General features: G+C 34.9%; 3 protein-coding genes across 7 annotated transcripts; 1 reads left to right on the top strand and 2 right to left on the bottom strand.

Annotated features, from left to right (window-relative positions):
- Positions 1 to 13: 13 nt before the first annotated feature.
- On the bottom strand, positions 14 to 6,648 carry lrrc53 (leucine rich repeat containing 53). The gene is made up of 5 exons (XM_067361993.1): positions 6,405 to 6,648; positions 6,178 to 6,297; positions 3,817 to 4,635; positions 2,262 to 2,669; positions 14 to 1,398 (listed from the first exon to the last, which is right to left on the bottom strand). The coding sequence occupies exons 1-5, from the start codon at positions 6,409 to 6,411 to the stop codon at positions 20 to 22; spliced, it is 2,733 nt and encodes a 910-aa protein (XP_067218094.1). The 5' UTR covers positions 6,412 to 6,648; the 3' UTR covers positions 14 to 19.
- On the bottom strand, positions 6,438 to 17,618 carry cryz (crystallin, zeta (quinone reductase)). Of its 5 annotated transcripts, none has more exons than XM_067362000.1 (11): positions 17,482 to 17,618; positions 15,325 to 15,392; positions 12,946 to 13,115; positions 11,863 to 12,015; positions 11,616 to 11,779; positions 11,464 to 11,515; positions 11,215 to 11,364; positions 9,070 to 9,171; positions 8,899 to 8,994; positions 6,642 to 8,795; positions 6,438 to 6,546 (listed from the first exon to the last, which is right to left on the bottom strand). In XM_067362000.1, exons 3-10 carry the CDS (start codon positions 13,051 to 13,053, stop codon positions 8,634 to 8,636), a joined length of 987 nt encoding a protein of 328 aa, XP_067218101.1. In that variant the 5' UTR covers positions 13,054 to 13,115; positions 15,325 to 15,392; positions 17,482 to 17,618; the 3' UTR covers positions 6,438 to 6,546; positions 6,642 to 8,633. The 5 variants fall into 5 exon arrangements, with proteins under 5 accessions (XP_067218101.1, XP_067218099.1, XP_067218100.1 ...); XM_067361998.1 differs by lacking the exon at positions 17,482 to 17,618 and adding an exon at positions 17,340 to 17,443; XM_067361999.1 differs by lacking the exon at positions 17,482 to 17,618 and adding an exon at positions 17,340 to 17,443 and having other exon boundaries at positions 12,946 to 13,110.
- tyw3 (tRNA-yW synthesizing protein 3 homolog (S. cerevisiae)) lies at positions 13,328 to 17,355 on the top strand. Its single transcript, XM_067362003.1, has 6 exons — positions 13,328 to 13,650; positions 15,007 to 15,087; positions 15,166 to 15,264; positions 15,350 to 15,421; positions 15,494 to 15,627; positions 16,972 to 17,355. Exons 1-6 carry the CDS (start codon positions 13,480 to 13,482, stop codon positions 17,171 to 17,173), a joined length of 759 nt encoding a protein of 252 aa, XP_067218104.1. The 5' UTR covers positions 13,328 to 13,479; the 3' UTR covers positions 17,174 to 17,355.
- Positions 17,619 to 22,186: the final 4,568 nt, after the last annotated feature.

The following is a 22,186-nucleotide window of genomic DNA, read 5'->3' as shown; positions in this document are numbered from 1 at the left end:
TAATCAGAAAAGAATAACGCTATCTGATTTTCTTATCAAGTGCTGTTTGTGGCCTGTTGGAGGTTTTTTCAGGTAGAATGAGTCTTAACTTCCTCTTTGGAGAGCCCTCGGCTAAAGATACATATTCTTGGATGACAGGTGCAGGAGAGCTCATCGGGTCTGAACTATTGGACTGATCCACCGCATCCTGTGAAGCAGCAGATTCACTCACAGGAAGTGCAATATTTGGATTGGATAGCTGCTGAGAGTCAGCGGCATTCAGAACACCAGGGTTTGATTGAGCCGTTAGACTGTTGTGTTCATCTGGAAGAGTTAAACTGAGTGTCAGCGGGATTGTTGATGCCATTTGAGCTTCAGATCTACTGCTGAAGAGAGTCTCTAACAGAGTTTCCCCCTCAACAGGAATATAGCTTTGTTGCTCTTGTCCTCTTTCTTTAGTGACTTCATCTGTATCCTCAGATGTGGACTTTGAATCCTTGTTTCCTTTTTTAGCGTGTATAGTTTTGGAGGTTTTCTCTTCCTCATTTCCTGAGCCTTCAGTGTTATGTTTTGATTTTTTGCTAGTTTTGTCTTTTCTTTGGACATCTTTTTTGTCCTTTTTGCTTCTCAGTTTTTCCTTCTTGGCCTTTTTGGACATCTTGTCCTCTTCATTATTTTCTTTATCAATGGACTTTGGATGAACTCTGTTTTTTCGAAGGGGGTTTAAATTTAATTTAACTTTTAGTGTCCTCTTTGCTTGTCCTCTGGGTTTGTGGGTTTTTAATTGTCCTTGTGTGCCGCTCTTAGTCTTACCCAGCTTTCGGGGGCTTTTCTGTGCAGATGTTTTAGAGCTCTTCATCCAACTTTCTTGCTTGTGTCTGTCAGCCATTACGGTGAGGACACGTTCCTCGGGCCCCGCTAGATCAAAAGTGACGCTCCTTTGAGAAGCCAACTTAAACCCCAGCTCACTAGCTTGACTCTCATCACGTCTCCCACCGTTTGACTTCTCATAACCCAAGATGTCTCTGTATAGCATAGTGTCATACATTTGTTCTCCAGTATTCTGTGAGTGATTTATAAATGGAAAGTTCTGCTTGTTACTCCCAGCTTGTCTGTATTCATAAGTCTGATGACAGTGCAGACAGCTGATGGTTTGGTAAATCGGCCGAGAGCTGATGTCCTCAGCCTGGTGTTTTAACAGTGAGTGATTTCCTTGAGTTACTTCATTGTGGATTTGGTCTGGGGGTCTAAACGGGCCTCTCTGGAGGGCTGAGAAATGATTACTGAGGGCCAGCTGGCGTATTCTGACAGCTGAGATGTCTTTTGAACCCCCACGACGTTGAGAAGAAGTATCCTGACTGCCCAGATGGCTGTTTGAAACTCCTGACCTGCTCTCATTGTGTCTCCGTCCACTTGCGTCTGTGAATAAAACAGAGAAATGTTTTAAGATAGACATTTGAGAATAAAAACTGAATCACTGAATGGTTGGTTACTAGGTGGACCCAATTCAAAAGATCTGGCATATATTTATATACCTATATAGATGTACAGTATATATTATATATATGCCAGATCTTTTGAATTGGGTCATTAAACAACCACCTAGTTCAACCATTCAGTGATGGCATCTAGTATAAATAATTTTTGTATACAATATAGATTTATATATGTAATAAGTTACAACTGACCACATTCAAAACTGAAATAAAGCTGACATAAAATAAAATGTAATTATTAGATGAAAAACTGAAAGTAAGTTTAAGATGAAGTACTAATTACTTACAGTGAAATAAAAATAAGATTAAAAAAATGAAGTAGAAATATTAAAAAGCTGACAAAAGGACATCAAAATTACTAAAACTTAAACTAATATAAAAATAAACTAAAAATATGAATACATATAATGGTGTATAAATAATACTTCAATAACACAACCATTAATAATTATTCTATTAACACCCATAGTTTTATGTTTTCTATGGTTTACAAGAGTATTCTTAATGGTAGTTTAGAAAATATATTATTATTTTATTTAAATATGTTATTATCATATTAGTAATATTATAATATTAAATGTTTTTCAGATAATATTTTACACATATCTGTAATATTTTCAAATGTACAGTATAAAATGATATTTAAACATGAAAAAATATAGCTGCATTTATATTTTAGGAAATATAGCATGGAGGTGGTTATATTCGTGGGTCTGTTTGAAAACCTCTGCCTTAGCAGACACTATTAAAAAAAAATCTAAAGAAATTGTGTGTTTGCTAGTTTACCTTTGCTCCTTTGTTGCAACACAGAATGTTGATCATTCCCTTTAGGTTGGCGATTAGTCAGCTGTTCACTCACATGATTGGCTCCATGCAGGACAATCTCTCTTTTGTGCTTTCCTATGGCAAGGGCTGTAGAGCTGCACTTGTGGCAGGTGAAATGATTCTCCAGTGCGTCTGATCCCAGATAAGGAGAGTCTTCTCTCTCCCAGGGCTGATGGGATTTGTAGTTGCTGTTGTAGAGCGCATGGCTCATAGATAGAGTGTCCTTGCCTTCGCAGAAATTCCACTGGGTTGATTCTGGACTGGACGTGTTCCTTTCTCCAGCTCTACCCTCCTCCTGAACAAGTTTAAATTTCTTACTGAGTTTGTGGTATGCAATGGCAATCAGTCCCAAGGTGATCCCAACACCACCTACAATTCAAAACAGAACTGATGAAGTTATTCCATGAATTAAAGAAAAGACAGATTAAACACAAGTTATTGTATACTCTTTGGATTAATGTTAATTTAATTGTATATATATATATATATATATATATATATATATATATATATATATATTTTTTTTTATTAATAAATTGTCATGGTATCTAATGAACTATCAAGTAAAAAAATGTGCATAATTCATTTTTTCATGGAAAAGGTAAATAATTCATGCAAATAATCAAATTATGGTAACACTTTACAATAAGGTCTCATTTGTTAACATTAGTTTACAAATTAATTAACAAATAAATTAATAAATTTATTTATTAAATTATTGATTATAAAATGTATTTCTCAATTAATAAATAAACAAATAAATTAATTACGTTATGGTATTACTTAACATGAATGAGCAATATTTTCCTGCAGCATTTATTAACCTTTGTTAATGTTAGTCGATAAAAATATTCACGTTAGTTCATAGTGCATTAATAATGTTAACAGATACAACTTTTGATCTTAAAAAATGAATGAGTAAATGTTGAAATTAACATCAACTAAGATTAATAAATGTTGTATAAGTATTGTTCATTGCTAGGTTATGTTAACTAATGTTCACGAATGTTAACAAATGAAACCTTACTGTAACCTAAATTATTAATTCATAAATAAAGTATTTAAGCAGTTGCACCCCATGACATCTTATAATCTGAAATAAACTTATCATATATTAAAATTATCTAATATTTTAAGAGAGTTATTAACCTAGGTCTGCAAAGAACTCTCTATAACATAATTTCCTGTTTTTTTGAATGTGGTCACAACATATAACAGTTCAGTGGTCGCATCACATGACTTTGCTTTTGTGTTGGAATTTATATTATATTATATATATATACACACACACACACACATTATTATTATTATTATATATTTTTTTCAAATAGCCTAATAGACTGCAGTTTGGTTAAATATTTTCTAATTTTCTAAGAAAACATAATAAATGGCTATGCCAAAATGTTATCTTTTAATAACTCAATCTTGCTTTATTTGCATCAAATTAGAGTAAATTAACAGAGCATCACATCAGTTACCCTATATTGAAAATCAAGCTTTCGCATTAGATACTCACCAAAAAATGAAAACACAATGGCAATAGCAACATTTCTAATGTATTGCTGAGAGGTGTTATTACTTTTAGACACAACCTCCACTGTGATATTCCTGTTTGGCGGGACACAGTTAGCATCAGTCAGCTCCAGCACAGTCTGCACAGCTGGGTTATCTGTATTCACACACACCATCCTCTGCCCATTGTACAATACTTTATCAGGAGCCTGACTGTAACTGTTGAGGAATGAGGCCAGCTCTCTCAACTCACACGTACAGCTCCAGAGGTTCAAATCAAGGTTCAGCACCGAGAGCCACGACAGGTATGAAAAGGCATCCGGAACGCTGCGTAGATGATTTCGGGACAGATCAAGGCTGCGGAGACTAGGCATCCCTCGGAAGCTATCACTGCCTATGTACACAATGAGGTTGTCGGACAAGTCCAACATTTCCAGGTTCCTCAGGTCTGCGCGGGCAAAGGTGGTGGAGTTCAAGACTGTAAAGTGGTTCCCCTCTAGCTGAAGTGTTTTTAAAGCTCTAGAGTTTTGAAACCAGGAGCCATCAATGTCTTTCAGATTGTTGTTACCCAGCTGGAGAGTCTCCAGTCTGTGAAGCCAGGAGAACGTGGAGTTGTCCAGGGTTTGACTGGAGATGCGGTTGTGGTCCAGCGACAGTGTTGTAAGGAAAGTGAGATTCTGAAACGCATTCTGCATGATGCTGGAAATGGCATTGTTGCTGAGTGCCAGAACACTCATGTTGGTTAAATCAGAAAGAACCATGTTGTCCACAGAATCAATGAGTCCATCAGTGAGCATCAAAGCTTTTGTAGAGCCTGGTGCATCTGAACATAATGAAAAAAAACAAACAAACACTGTATATTAAAAAATAATGCTGGGTAAAAAATATTGATTTCTCGATCTTTTTATTGATTTCTTGTTTCTTTTTACGAACTGATATTGAATGCTAAAGGGTTAGTTCACCCAAAAAATGAAAATAATGTAATTAATGACTCACCCTCATGTCGTTCTACACCTGTAAGTCCTTCGATCATCTTTGGAACACAAATTAAGATATTTTGATGAAATCTGATGGCTCAGTGAGGCCTCTATAGACAGCAATGCCATTGTAACTCTCAAGATCCATAAAAAACAGTTCATTTGAGTTCAGTGGTTCTACCTTAATATTATAAAGTGTCGAGAATACTTTTTGTGCGCCAAAAAAACAAAATAATGACTTTTCAACAATATAGTGATGGGCCGATTTCAAAACACTGCTTCAGAGCTTTACGAATCGAATCAGTGATTCGGATCTCCTATCAAACAGCTAAACTGCTGAAATCACGTGACTTTGGCAAACCGAGTCACTGATTTGATTCATAAATCTCCAAAGCAGTGTTTTGAAATTGGCCCATCACTGTATTGTTGAAAAGTCATTATTTTGTTTTTCTGGCGCATAAAAATTATTCTCGTCACTTTATAATATTAAGGTAGAACCACTGAACTCACATGAACTGATTTAAATGTGTTTTTAGTACCTTTATGGATCTTGAGAGTTACAATGGCATTGCTGTCTATAGAGGCCTCACTGAGCCATCATATTTCATCAAAATATCTTAATTTGTGTTCCGAAGATGAACGAAGGACTTATGGGTGTGGAACGACATGAGGGTGAGTAATTAATGACATTATTTTCATTCTTGGGTGAACTAACCCTTTAAATCCCAAGAATGGATTAGTAGTCTGTTTTCAGTTGATGAATGAACAGAACATTTAGCACGCCTCCCATCCAATAAATTGCAACAATCTTTGTGTTTTGTTACTTTTGATATAAAGCAAAGTCTCAGACTTCAAATGAGGTCCATCTTATTATAAGATTCAAAACATAAATACGGTTTTGGTGCTGTTTAATGTGGCGTGACAGATCGCTGTAGCGCCTCAGTTAAAGAGAAGCGGCAGCACAAAGCACATATGAACATTCTCTCATCTGCTTTAATACCAGTTACAGTGTGAAATAAACATGAATAAACATCTGAATGTTAGGCTTAAAAATGTATTTCCATCTGCCTTTGTGTACTTAAATGGTTAGTTCACCAAAAAAATAAAATGTTGTCATTAACTCACCCTCATGAGTAATTCAAGAGATATTTTGAAGAACTGTTTTTGTCCATACAATGGGCTCCAAAAACAACATTGGACCCCATCACCGTATGGACAAAAATGCACTGGTACATTCTTCAAAATACCTTCTTTTATATTACTCAGAACGAAAGTCAGGTTTGGAATGACACGAGGGTGAGTTAATGATGACAGAATATTCATTTTTGGGTGAACTATCCCTTTAAAATAAGTACTTCAGTTCTTCAGCCACATAATAATTTACTTACCAATGATTCTTGAGAGTTTATGACAGATGATGACATCTTCAGTACACACCAAACAGGAAGCGGGGCAGAGTGACGACAGCTGAACTCGAGTGATTGTCAGCATCAGTAGAAGGCAGATACCTGAGAGGAACCATTAGTATAGTGTTCACATAATGTTAGTCAGATTTTTCCTGACCTCATTTTGAAAAATCAGCTCTGTGAGACTACTTGAAACACTATGCACATACTTCTCATGATTTGCCATTGAAGTCAGATTGAAGCCAGCGTTGGACTTCCAAAATGGCTTATGTGGTCCATGGCCTTCGATCAGCTTTGTTCAGGCCACAACGTTTATACCAAATCCTCAAAAACATGGCAAAAAGCAATAGCCTGTCAACAAAAGCACAACAGTTCTTCAGTCGAAATCTATATTCAGTCAACATTCCCAAATCACTAGTACTTCTCCTGTGTTTTGGCAACTGCACCTGATGCTGCTCTCCTCTGACCTCTGTTGCCTAGAGACGCTGACTGGCAGACAGATGAGGAAGGTGTAGTTATAAAACATGCATGATCGTCCACCTGTTTGCTTCTGTGGAGGTGATTCTGCTCTATATATAATGTGTGAGAACAGAAACACATGCCACATATTCTTTGTAAGTGTAAAATAAGAACGTCTCCTCATCCTGTCATGAAATGTCTTGCTTCTCATCATTATATTTCACTAAATACAGCCCCATTGAACAAAACTGTGGCAATATTGAGAACAAAATATTAAATTCATATATAAAAACAAATGTTTTATATGTGCATATATTTGACACTAGCAAATATATAAATATATTTTACTAAAATATTTCAGTCACAGTTTAGTTTAGGGTCCAATTCTCACTATTAACTAACTATTAACTATGACTTCTGCCTCAATAAACTCTTAATTACTGCTTTTTAATAGTAAGGTATGGGTAGGACTGAGGGTTGTAGAACATGATCATGCAGAGTAAGGCACCAATATGTGCTGTATAAGTACTAGTAATAGCCAATATCCTAGTAATATGCATATTATTAACAAGCAACTAGTTAATAGTGAGAATTTGACCCTGAGGCGTTACCAATATTTTATATACATACACTATCGTTCAAAGTTCACAGTTGGTAATTTTTATTTTTATTTTTTTTTGAAAGAAATCTCTCATGCTCACCAAAGCTGGATTTATTTGATCAAAAATACAGTAAAAAGTACTATTTTGAAACATTATTACAATTTAAAATAACTGTTTTCTCTTTGAATATATTTTAAAATGTAATTTATTCCTGTGATGGTAAAGCTGAATTTCCATTACTCTTCAGTGTCACATGATCCTTCAGAAATCATTCTAATGTGAAGATTTGCTGCTCAAATTGTGCTGCTTAATATTTTTATGAAAACCGTGATACATTTATTCAGAATTCTTTGATGAACAGAAAGCTGGAAAATAGCATTTATTTGAAATAAACATTTTTTATATCATTATAAATGTCTTTACTGTCACTTTATAAATTGAATGCATTCTTGATGAATATTTTTAAAAAAAAATAAGATAAATAATACAAATCTTAATGACCACAAAGGTTTTGAACAGTAGTGTGTGTATATATATATATATATATATATATATATATATATATTATGTTAATACAATTTACAGATATTTCTTTCAGATATATCTACATAAGTCTATGTCAGATACTAACCTGGGTTACATTCAGGTGCATTCAAGTCAAGTTCTTGAGAATTTTTATTGCTAAATTGACTATATGCTCAGTACATACAAACACTGTGCTTACCACACTTGAGGCAGCAAAATGTCAAACACTCGTATCCATATCCTGAGGGTCCAAACAAGTTCATTTCTGAACCTCTCTTCAGTATTAGATTCTCACTGGTTCCACTGTCCTAGTCACGCTGCGTCTCAGTAATCTGCAGTGTGGTTGTGTATGGTTACGTGCAAATGGAGCATGCGTTGAACCGGCGTGTCACCTGATCTTAGAAATGTGGTACAGTATCTAGCACTGATGCCTGACAGGCAAGAACACACACAAGTTCACCTTACACAGCTTCATCTGTCATATACCGAGGCAGACAAGCCCGAAACTTACTACCGATCAGTAGCCAAATGGTTACTGCGTTGGTTTTTTATCCATTAATCAATAAAATCAGTAATGTGTACAATGAAAATACCATTTTTAGGCCTGTTTACTTAATATCTACTATGCATGTTATTTATAGTTTACTTAATTATTATACATTTATTCAATTTAATTTCAACAAAACATTTGCTGAAATAATGTTTTTGTTTGTGATGATCTCTATAATTTGATTTGAAAATAACATGCAGCTGAATGTAACACTGAAGTACAAATTTGTCAGTTAATGCAAAGACCGTTCACTTGTGTTATATACCCTAAAACATTATTGGATTTTCACTTTGTGCACGATTTCACATGATCAAAATCATCTTTCCACTGGCTCCAGGACTGTTGATGATGTCTTCATGAGCCTGGGCCACTTTATCAAGTGTATATTGTGGACCAATGGCAGGTTTCAACCAGCCTGCCTCCATCCCTGCAAAAAGAGCTGCAGCACACTCTGATGTTTCCTTCTGTGAAAAACACAGATAAAGATTTGTCAAAGGTGATGTCTGAGTAAATTCATCCAAGTACAAACACTAGAAAGCAAGAAAATGCACAGGAAGCCCAGTTTACCTTAGTTGCATTGTACAAAGCCACGCCAATGATGCTGGTCTCTTTCATCATGGTGTCTCTGGGGTTGATCTCAATAGAGCCTCTAGAGCCAACAATCTGAAAGGAGAACAATACAATAACTGGACGGCATGCATAAAAACACTTGCGAAAAAAAAAACACAAGGTACTTACAATAACTCTGCCACCGAAGTCAAGCAACTGAAGATCATTACTGAGGTTGACGTTGGACAACATCTCAATGATCACATTCACTCCTTGTCCACTGGTAGCATCCTAAACACAGGAGACCAGCTATTACTTGCCACCTTCGTTTCTATGAGCAGTTCTGTGAAGGTTATTATATAGAAAGCATATTCCAGACATGAAAAGAGAATTCATGATAAAGTTAAATTAGACTGTGCATTATGACTTAAAACTGCAACTCAAATGTTTAGGGTCAGCAAGCTTTTTTTTATATATATATAGGCTTAATATATACTTTGATGGCAGCGTTCATGTTTATTCAAATGCACTGCACTAACAGAGAAATTACAGCAGAGTTTGTTTTAAAGGTGCCCTCGATTCAAAAATTGAATTTTCCTCGGCATAGTGAAATAACAAGAGTTCAGTACATGGAAATGACATACAGTGAGTCTCAAACTCCATTGTTTCCTCCTTCTTATATAAATCTCATTTGTTTAAAAGACCTCTGAAGAACAGGCGAATCTCAACATAACACCGACTGTTACGTAACAGTCGGGGTGTACGCCCCCAATATTTGCATATGCCAGCCCATGTTCCCAACATTATGAAAGGCATTAGACAAGGGCAGAACATCTGGATTTGCACAAGTGAATCAACAGACTAGGTAAGCAAGCAAGGACAAAAAATGGCAGATGGAGCAATAATAACTGACATGATTCATGATAACATGATATTTTTAGTGATATTTGTAAATTGTCTTTCTAAATGTTTCATTAACATGTTGCTTATGTACTGTTAAATGTGGTTAAAGTTACCATCGTTTCTTACTGTATTCACGGAGACAAGAGCCATCGTTTTTTTCATTTTTAAACACTTGCAGTCTGTATAATGCATAAACACAACTTCATTCTTTATAAATCTCTCCAACAGTGTAGCATTAGCCGTTAGCCACGGAGCACAGCCTCAAACCCATTCAGAATCAAATGTAAACATCCAAATAAACACTGTACTTACGCGTTTAGACATGCTGCATGACGAACACTTTGTAAAGATCCATTTTGAGGGTTATATTAGCTGTTTGAACTTTTTTTTATGTTGTTTAAGGCAAGCACGAGCTCTTGGGGAGTGGAGCACAAGATTTAAAAGGGCCACACACCCTTAATCGGCTCATTTCTAATTATGCCCCAAAATAGGCAGTTAAAAAAATTAATAAAAAAAAAATCTATGGAGTATTTTGAGCTGAAACTTCACAGACACATTCAGGGGACACCTTAGACTTATATTACATCTTAATAGACTTATATTACATCTTTTACAAAAAAAAAGTTCTAGGGCACCTTTAATCTAACCAAACCTGCCAAGTGTGAACACAAATTTGCAATTACGTGTCAAAGAACTCTCATTGGAGTATTAGTAGACTGTCTGCTTAATATCTGCAAACACTTTATTTTGATGCTCCCCCAAAACACATTCTGACTATAAGTAACTATGTCAACTTATTCTTCTAACCTGAACCCTAACCTAACTGTCTACTAACAGTTTGCTAATACTCTAATGAGAGTTAGTTGACATGTCGTTGTAAAGTTACTTATAGTTAGCACAATATCTAAAGTGGACCATCGAAATAAAGCATTACCTATTCTTTTACTAAAAAATGTATCGAAAATGACAGTAAAGACATTTATAGTGTTTAAGAAAGAGTTCTATTTCAAATGTTCTTTTAAATGTTCTATTCAAAGAATCCTGAAAAAATGTATCACTGTTTCCACAAAAATGCAAGCAGCACAACTGTTTTCAACATTGATAATAATAATAATAAATGTTTCTTGAGCAGCAAATCGACATATTAGAATGATTTCTGAAGGATCATGTGACACTGAAGACTGGAATAATGATGCTGAAAATTCAGCTTGCATCACATGAATTAGATTTTAACATAAATTAAAAAAGAAAACAGTTATTTTAAATTGTATTAATATTTCACAATATTACTGTTTTTACTGTATCTTTGATCAAATAAATGCAGCCTTAGGGAGCAAAAGAGACAAAAAAACAAAACAAAAAAACCTTACCAACCCCAAACAGTGTTCTGTATATATTATCATGTAAAACTTTATTAAGAGAGAACTACACCTTAATTTTGTCCAGGTAGTCTTGTTCACGATGGTTGAATGCAAGATGAGCTCCACTGCTCAGTACCAGCTTCATCCCCTCAGATGTCCCTGCTGTACCCAGAACTTCAAGGCCAAACGCTCGTGCGATCTGACACGCTGCAATGCCAACCTACAAATACGAGCAAAATTCATTAAAGACATCAGTGAAAACGGTACAAGTCTAGCTTATCCATATCATTTTAGTAATGGTTAATTTTTAACTCCATACCCCACCACTGGCTCCATGGACAAGAACAGTCTCTCCTGCTTTGGCATGAGCCCTGTTTAGAGTAAAAGTACATTTGTAAATGCCTGTATGTTTATATAGCTCCAGAAAACACCTCAAGCTGTCTTTTACAGTCATTTATAACAACATCTTACTTGTGAACTAACGCCCGGTATGCAGTGAAGTATGGGATTCCGATAGCTGCTCCCTGTTTGTAGTCTAGGCAATCAGGCAGCTTATGAACCGTGTCCTCTGAGGCCACAGTGTATTCAGCGTATCCTCCTGTCACAGTGCCTATTGTAAAAACTCTGTCACCTGCCTGTGAAAACAGAAAAGATTGCTAACCGAGCAAAGTAAACAAGTAAACATGTATTCAGATTGCAAGATGGGTAACAAATTGACCTGTAGGAGATGAACACCCTCCCCAACAGCTTCAACCACACCAGAGACATCTGATCCTGGAGTATAGGGCAAGCTGGGTTTCCGAGCATAAGATCCAGAGCGGATGTACGTCTCCACTGGGTTTACACCACACGCATGGACTCGAATCAGAACCTACAATTGCAAAAAGCGTTTACACAGCTCTTAAGAAAAAAAAAACAGTAAGAATTGATACTGATTAATTAAGTAAATAAATGTATATAAATATTACTTGTGGAAAAAAGTGAAACTGGGTTTTCTGGGTCATTCTCTAAACATGATGACCAACATATACCTTGACTTTTCAGTCATGAAACACACTTCAAATATTCAAGCAACATCAAATAAAAAGACATCATTCTGTAACCTAACATAATGCAAATTGATTTGACTCATTTTAAGTTAGATCACCCCAAAATGAGTTCATGTAGCCAAAACTTTGATGCTTCAAAAAGTTCATAAAACATTGTAAATGTAATCCATATCAATCAAGCAGTTCAATCAAAGTCTTCTGGAGACACACAGTCACTTATTATGAACAGATTTAATCCATATAAACATTGAATAGTCTTATGGGTTTGGAATGACATGACATGATGACAGAATTTCATTTTTAATTATTTACATTTGCAAGAAACTACCACATCTATAAAATTATACTGTAATGGTACTACAGTTGTTTAATTTTTCATTCTTTCCTGGGTTAAGCATTAGCGCAAGGTCTAAAAAGTGTGCAAGAAGCAAAATAAGTAATTTATAAAATAAATCTTTTAAAATTAATGTTTTTTCATTCATAGCAATGTAATCTGTGCTGTCAGTATTGACAACTAGTATTCAGACCATGCAAAATGTTAATAGCATAATGTATTGATTTTAGCCAGGCCAGGTGTGTTTTCAGAAGCTGTAGACAGAATAATTTATAAAATAGAATAATGCATTAAACAACAAACCAAGTTGTCCAATGTAATTAGTAATAATGTCAAAATATTACCATCAGCTTTCACAGGAAAAAAAAGTTTAACATTCTGTAAATCAGAAAGTCGAGATATTTTTGAGATGACCCACCTGTTTTTGACCAGGACTTGGCACAGGCAGGTCTGTGCAGAGTTTTAAAACTGAAGGGGCTCCAAACTCTGACACCCGGATAGCCCTCATTAATTTAGATGTGGCCATGGTGGCCTCTTCAAAACAAATCCGGATTGACAAGGCAGACTGAACTTTGGCTGGATACTGCACTGTTGAAAAAGAGCAAATTTGTACGTTACATCTGGATAGATATCATCATGTAACGTTATTCCATATAGCACACGTATCTCTGCACAGCGTCGTGAAACTAAAGAAAACGGCACGCCATAAATTAAAACACTTTACCCTGTTGCAAATTGCAGCTTACTCTGCTTCCGTATGAAATGAATTTAGGCACATCCCGGCCACCGTAACCGTCCGACAGTGCACATACTCAAAACACAAACATGAAACATGCGGTATAGCATATCTAGCGAACAAAATTACATTATTACATTACAGAATTACATTATTTAGTTATATTATTCCAACGGTCGGCAGAAAATAAAACGAATACATCAATAGTCTTGAAACATGGAGGGCGATACATTTCAGCAATGGAAGAATCAGTGTCTTAATAAGTGTGATTTCAGTAAGAAGGGCAGTGTGGATGAGGACATTTCTCATATTGTCTCCTTTATTAACAGTCATGATCGCTACTTCACGACAAGCTCTTGCTCCGGAAGAATCATCCTTTTGGACGGGGTGAGCATGAGAAGAGTTTAATGACTGTTGTCTACACTGCAAATATAGATAAAACTATATATAAAACTGCAAAATAGCTTAAAATTAAACAAGTTTATGTTTAAAACATGATATATAAAATATCTGCCAATGGGGTAAGAAAAATAAACTTAATTCAAAGTGAAAATAAGATTATTCTTCCCTGTTGGCAGATATAATATATTATATATATATATTATTCTTGTTTTAAGCAAAAACACACTTAATTTTGATACATTTATTGAGTCAAATTTAACGAGTGTACCAAATAATAAGTAAGAAAAACATTTTTCTGGAGTGTAGTTATTTGTCTGATGTATTATTTGTCACCCATATGGTTTAAGTTTTGGAAACACCTACTCAGTTTGCATAGTTTAGAGTAAAAGTAAATTCATAAAGGCTATGAAAGGGTTAGTTCACCCAAAAATGAAAATAGTGACATTTATTACTCACCCTCATGCCGTTACACACCTGTAAGACCTTCGTTCATCTTCTGAACACAAATGAAGATATTTTTGTTCAAATCCGATGGCTCAGTGAGGCCTGCATAGCCAGCAATGACATTTCCTCTCTCAAGATCCATTAATGTACTAAAAGCATATTTAAATCATTTCATGTGAGTACAGTGGTTCAATATTAATATTATAAAGCGACAAGAATATTTTTGGTGTGCCAAAAAAACAAAATAACGACTTATTTAGTGATGACCGATTTCAAAACACTGCTTCAGGAAGCTTCAGAGCGTAATGAATCAGCGTATCGAATCATGATTCAGATCGCGTGTCAAACCACCAAACAAACTGCTGAAATCACGTGATTTTGGCGCTCCGAACAGCAGATTCGACACACTGATTCATAACACTCCGAAGCTTCCTGAAGCAGTGTTTTGAAATCGGCCATCACTAAATAAGTCATTATTTTGTTTTTTTGGCACACCAAAAATATTCTTGTCGCTTTATAATATTAATATTGAACCACTGTACTCACATGAACTGATTTAAATATGTTTTAATACATTAATGGATCTTGAGAGAGGAAGTGTCATTGCTGGACTCACTGACCATCGGATTTCAACAAAAATATCTTAATTTGCGTTCTGAAAATTAACGAAGGTCTTACAGGTGTGGAACGGCATGAGGGTGAGTAATAAATGACATTATTTTCATTTTTGGGTAAACTAATACTTGAAGTAGCACAAACATGGCATGCTTTGTAATGGCTACTTTTAAATTTGTCTACAAAACTTTCAAGTATATAAGCCTTTAAATCAACACTTTTAAGGTCCTAACTAGTATTGTATATGTGTAATGGTCACTGTGTGTTATGCTTTCATCTAAGGTGTCTGATTGCCCCGATGTGCAAAAGCAAAACTGTTCCTGGTTATTTGTCACCCATCAGAAGTGCCAAAGAGAAGATGTGGTGCGAAATACAGCATTAAAGACATTAATACAGTAATAAATAACCTTGATATTAAAGCTTTGTGTGTTTCTGAAACAGGTCACAGGTCTGGAAAAGTCTGTTGGAGATGCCACTTTAAAGTTTGAGCCTTTTGTCCTTCACATTCAGTGTAAACAGCTTGAGGACGCACAACTACTGGTGAATGTCACATTGAATTAGATTGAGACATAACATGTTTAGAGGAGAACAAAATAATACCTTTTTTTCATTGTTTGTTCCTCAGCACACTGTTGCAATAAACTCAGGCCTCAGGAATTCTGGTATAACTGTGGGAAAGAAAGGCAAGGTCATCATGGTAAGATCCAAAATGTGCTTTGTGTTCAACATTAAAGATACTTCTGAAGTCTGAAAGGTATTTGTTGTATAGGCGGTACGCAGCACACATTGTCTTGAGGTTCCTCTCAGCCACAGGGGTAACGTCCTCATCACTGACCAGTACCTTGATTTCCTCATCGGAGTTGCGAACCAGAAGATGGAAGAAAATCTTAAAAGAATAAAGAGGTATATTGCAAGCAGAGTCTCCTGTGTTTGCATGCATTGGGCTTCAAAAGTATTTTCTTATTTAAAAGGTGTTTTAAATTGTTGAATTATTAAATTAATGTCTTCAAGGGATAATTCACCCAAAAATGATTTACTCCCCTCCCCCCAAGTTGTTTCAAACCTGTATGAATTTTGTTGTTCTGCTGAACACAAAGGAAGATATTTGGAAGAATGTTTGTAACCAAACAGATCTCGCCCCCCGTTTACTACCATAGTAGGAAAAATAAATACTATAGTAGTCAATAGGGGGCGAGATCTGTTTGGTTACTGACATTCTTCCAAATATTTTCCTTTGTGTTCAACAGTTTGTATATGTTTGGAACAACTTGAGGAGGAGTAAATGATGACAGAATTTTCATTTTTGGGTGAATTATCCTTTTGAAGGGCACATCAAATTAGTTTTTATTTTTATATTTAGTCATTTTTTTCACTTTTATTAATCTTTCTTTAAATGTCTATATAGTTTCTTACTAATTTTTGTTTCAGTTTTTGTTTGGGTTATTTTAGTACATCAGGTAGAACTAAATGAACAAACTGAATGAAAATGAGATAAAATAAACATTTTTTATATTTCATTTTAGTTAAAGGGATAGTTCACCCAAAAATGAAAATTTGATGTTTATCTGCTTACCCCCAGCACATCCAAGATGTAGATGACTTTGTTTCTTCAGTAGAACACAAATGATGATTTTTAACTCCAACCGTTGCCGTCTGTCAGTCATATAATGCGAGTGGATGGGAACTCAAACAATAAGAGTTGAAAAAACTTGCATAGACAAATCCAAATTAAACCCTGTGGCTCCTGAAAACACATTGATGTCCTAAGACACGAAACGATTGGTTTGTGCGAGAAACCGAACAGTATTTATATCATATTTTACCTCTAATACACCACTATGTTCAGCACTCAGTTAGTGAGGTCTGATCGCGCTCTGACATGTCTTGCACTCGTTGAAGTATAAGCGCGAGACATCACTGCCGTTGTCAGAGCGCGATCAGACCTCACTAACCGAGTGCTGAACAAATTTTCATTTTTGGGTGAACTATCCCTTTAACTTTTTTTATTTAAAGTATCGAAAATGTTTTATGGTTTTAGTTTACAATTACCCTGGTCTGTAAAAATAAGTTACATTTAGTTTAATTAGTGACCAGAATTTTTACGTTACATTTTATTCATTTATTTACACATTTTGTTATTTTCCACATTTAAATGAAATGACCTGAGTCTGAATCACACTAAATATTTAGGTATTTTAATATAATAGTAATGTTATATTTATATGTATTAATATTTATTTGAAATAGATTCTACGAGTGCTTACAAGGTGCCCTACAACCTCAAGAACAGAGATGTAGTTTAAAGGAGGAGGCCAACAAGAAACCCGTCTACAGACGGAGGAGGAAAAGGACACAGGACGATTCGGTGACAGACTGTTGCCAGAGCGTCAAAGAACATACTGAAAACAGCGAAGAGGAAATTGACTGTGATCTCCTGTTTTTATCTTAGGAAATCTTTCTTTTCATCATCCTGAACAATGCACATTTATTCAATAAACACCCCTTTAGTGTGAAGTACCAGCCCATTAGACATTCCTCACATTAAAGTTTTATGTGAACATTAGACGTAAACAATAGTTTTTTTAATGACAAATATAAGTTAAACAGTCTCATACCCACTTCCTCTTGGAACCTTTTTGATAAGGGGCATCTGCTTCCTGAATAACTCGGTTTCATTTGCCTCATTATTTTCCAGGAGCTTGGTGAGTCTGTTTTAGTTTAACATGCCCTTACTTCAAAGCTTTTGTGTGCGCAAACCTTAATTTTTATGCTCGTGCAGAAGGAAGATGTTGTCCAGCGTTGTCCCTCACAGCAATGTATAAATCGACCGTGTTATTCATCTCCAACAAGCAATCTGTCAGACGTCGTCGTAAAAACGCTGTGTGGTTTGGAGCACATTTCCTCTGGATTAGAAGGCATTACTGTCGGGGCCTAGTTCCGCAACGCCTCATTTGGGAGACTTGGCTCATTAACAGTCCGCTCTCCGCCATGTGCATCTGCTTCATTCTGCCTTTGATTTTTCATTTTCATTAAAGACTTTCATGGTTTTAATGAAGACAGGAACTATAATGCATTTTTTTTGTAATGTTGAAATAATTCACTTGTATTTAGTAAAGCATCTTCTAGCTCTAATAAAAATATTTTTATCAAAAACATTGTTTTTCTCACTCTAAAAAATGCTGGGTTAAAAACAACCCAAGTTGGGTTGTTTTAACCCAACTATTGGGTTAAATGTTTGCCCACTCTGCTGGGTAGTTTTATTTAACCCAACTATTGTTTGAAAATGACTATATGGCTGAATTAAAATGAATCTAAAATTAAACAGATTAATAATGTTAATTTTCAAGATATTTTGGGTTCATTTTAAGTAAGCAATACTGTAATTTTTAAACAATAGTCGAGTTAAGTAAAACTACCCAGCAGGTTGGGCAAACATTTAACCCAACTGCTGGGTTAAAACAACCCAATCGCTGGGTTTGTCCATTTTCAACCCAACTTGGGTTGTTTTTAACCCAGCATTTTTTAGTGTACTTTTTTCTGACCAAATAAAGGTTATTCAGCATGTACAGGTACATGTCTGTGAGTTTAAATACATTTTAAAATATTTTATTATTAAAATATAAATATTATTATATTAAGAAACTAATAATGAATGGGTTCTGTGGTCAAAGCTGTCAGACAGACAGTGATCAGCATGAATGCGTACAGCAGTACACCAGTAGATGGGGTAAATGCACTTTTAAAGATATCAGCAACTACTGTTCTTCAATGAACAGCTATGCTGCTTCAGTGGTTCAGTTATCTCCACTAAATATAATGCCGGGTCCAGCTACTGACTCTAAAGAGAATAATCAACTTTGTTTAATACTTTCAAATTAAAATGACTTAATTTATCATCAATCATTACATCAAAACTTCCAATAGGGTGAGGGTCAATATAATATTATATAGTCAAACCAAAAATTATTCAAACATTAGATATATATATTTTTTTTTTTTTTACTTGTGGCTGCAGGACACTATAGTTAATTTATTTAAGTGAGGATGGCAAAATAAAGTAAACTGTGGCATATCATAACCAAAAATTCTTCATATAGTGGACTACCAGTAAAACTGATAAAACTTTGGAACCAAAAATTATTCAGACACTTTGACCTGACCATGTTTGCTTAAGTGTTATCTGACATAATTAAGATAAAAAAAAATTCTGACACAGTTTAACAGTTTTATTACCATTTTTTTTTTTTTACTATAGTGAATAAACTGCATTAATGAATGAAATGTTCAGGGTGTCTGAATAAATTTTGGTTTGACTGTATACATAAAGTTAGGACAACTTTGATGAACTTTTGATCCACTTCAAATGTAGCCTACTATATATATATATCCACTCCCGTTCAAATGTTAGTAGTAGGATTCTTTTTATTTATTATTTTTTTTTTTTAGCCATTGTTTGAGAGAAATTAATACTTTTATTCAGCAAGGATGCATTGAATTGTTCAAAAGTGACAAAGACTTTTACATTGCTACTTAAAAATATATATATTTTTAAAAACTATGTTTCCAACATTGATAAATGTTTCTTGAGCAGCAAATCAGCATATTAAAATGATTTCTGAAGGATCATGTGACATTGAAGACTGGAGTAATGATGCTGAAAATTCAGTTTTGGAATAAAATTCATTTTAACATATATTCAAATAGAAAACAATTATAAATTGTTATAATATTTCACAATATTTCTATATTTTTGATAAAATAAATGCACTTTTGTGAGCATAAGAGACTTCTTTCAAACACATTAAAAAACCCAAACTTTTGAACAGTAATTTAAATACAATAATACATTATGGAATCATGAGTCTCTAAACTGAAACAATATTCATTCATTTTAAGTCTGAAGCCACGAAGGATCCAGTATACCTGTGATCAGTTTCAGACACATCTGCTCATTGTTTTACACTCCCATTGTTTCCCCCCAAAAAGAGTGACAGGTTAACCACAAATGCACCTTTCACCAACCAAATGACTTGTAATGATAATCTTAAAATAACATCAATTAGCCAGCTGAAAGACGGGAATGATTAGAAATCTCTCATAATTATTACTAGACATTAACAGTGAGGGGGGAGGAGGGGCGCTTGATTGGCAGGTTGAGCTGAAGGGGCATTAGAGTGAGTGAGAGGGAGTGCTGGGAGGGCACAAGGACTGCCGCAATCAGAGGTGAATTGGAAGCTTTTGTGCATGTGTGATTGTCAAGTGGACCATTTCTGTCTCTGATTAGGACCCTCTCTCTGATTTGGCGGCTGTGTGTCCTCAGGACTCCCTGCGCAATCACACTGCCTCTTACTGTCACTCCAGGCCTGCTGATTTCTCCGAGACAGAGAGAGAGAGGAAAAAAGAGAGATACGTGCTAACTCAACCCCTGTGTCCTTCACAGCTAAACACTGACTCAGTTTTTACTGTAGGAAAATTCACTTTATATTTTAATGAGTATTTAAATGAAGCTAACAATTATACAGAATACAGGGTGAGGGCTAAAGAGAAGAACAACATCCAGGGCCTGTTTACTCTTGGTCACTTCATGAGTTTTTGTGTTTTTATTGATCTGATTTGTTGCTATTGTTGATTTGTTCCATTTACACTTGGCCACATATCTCTGCAAAACTAATATAAATTAGATTTTAAACTCCTGCGCTATATGCATATTTAACAGAGTTAACATCAATGAAAGCAAGAGATATGAACTGAATTTTATTTTCCATCCGCTAATTTCATGATTAAAGGCTGCAATGGGAGAGATATTTAGGCTATTTGAAAAAATTAAAAGAGCAGTTTCATGTCTATACTTGTACTGCTCAAATGGTTGAGGTTGATATGGGATTTAGAAAGTAATAAGTAATGCATTACTTTTTAGCAATTAGTAATCTAATTACACTGTTGAAGATGTAATTAGTAGCAAGTAATTAATCAGTTTCTTAAATTGAATGAATTAATATCCTGCTTAAAAAATATAGTTTCAGATTAAAGGTTTATGGTGTGTATCTGCAATAACAACAAAAGTTGTAGAAATAATACTCTTATAAATCATCTAATTCAAATAAAATTATCTCATTTTGATATGGGAGCAATTGATCACATTCACCAGAAAAATATATTTTGTTTATCCCATAACAAAAGAAAACAAATCCAATTACATTTTTGAAGGAGTCGTTATTAAAATATAATCATCTGAATGAAACAGTCAACGTTCTCACAATTAAAGTAATATTAATATACATTTTAACATAAATCAAGCTCTGTAAAAACTCTATGCATTACACTTGAGTATTTAAAAGAAAATATTTTATATAGAAAGCTATTGTATTAATTCATATCAAAGACTATAGAATACGCAAGACTTGTCACTCGTATTGTTTTGAATGGGAGAAAGTGTAACGCGCAATATGGCGGAATAAGTCCCGCCTTCTAAATAAGAGCCAATCGCCGACTGGTAAAGTCATCGCGTCACTTCAGCGGCCGTTGGAATCACCGGTTTCTATAGAAACAGTCAGACGCTCGCCTCCGAAGAGACGCGCATTTAGGTCTGCGCATGTGCATTAGCTTGATCCAGCCTGAAATTTTTTATTTTTTTTTGTCATGATTCGAGCGTAAAAAACTAAATTTATGAGCCGGTTGTTGTTAGATTTCATTGGTGATTCCAAATATGAAATTTAATCGTAAGGTTGGTGAACAGTTTTGGAGAATTTGATGTTTCCCCATTCAAAGAGATAGGGCATGTCATAGACATATGGGGCATGATGCCCAGGATGCCCGAGAGGCGTTTCAAAGATGGCCGCCGAGTGAAATGACTTGTCTTAAAGGGACTTTGTTCATATTCACATCTTACACAGAAATGCAATGATTTTTATATATATATTGTTTAACAGAATTGTATATACTCTGATGTTGTTGTGTTGAAGTTATTTAATATAAATATTACCTATCTAAATCCAAGTTTTTGGTTAGATATAACTACATGTCTCAGTATATCAGTCCTTAATTTGCTATAATGATCTGAAATTTACCTTAATAAATATAGATCAATGCAGCTGAATAATCAAATACTTAACTGTAACTTAATTTACTTACTACTACAATAATGCAGAGAGAGGCATTTATGAGCGATTTGCCCCTATAAGAGAGTTTTTGCACTATATTGGTATATATATTATGTGTGTGTGTGTTTTTACTTATTCTAAAATATACAGTACATTGCATGTATTATATCAGCTGCATATGCTACCATGTGGTATTATTTGAGCAGATTGGATCTGGATTTTATAGGAGCCTCATTCTACCTCCAGGTCTTATCTCTTATTTTTCTTAGCTAGGCGGTGTGGAGAGTAGTCTGATCTTTAGGTAATTTGATGAGGCCTCCATGTTTTGTTTTATCAGCTCTTAACTGCCGTCCCTTATTCTC

The sequence above is a fragment of the Chanodichthys erythropterus genome, chromosome 16 (assembly GCF_024489055.1).
Source record: "Chanodichthys erythropterus isolate Z2021 chromosome 16, ASM2448905v1, whole genome shotgun sequence".
Classification (NCBI taxonomy): domain Eukaryota; kingdom Metazoa; phylum Chordata; class Actinopteri; order Cypriniformes; family Xenocyprididae; genus Chanodichthys; species Chanodichthys erythropterus.
The sequence above is the reverse complement of the archived record's forward strand: the minus strand, read 5'-3'. Positions and strand labels throughout refer to the sequence as shown.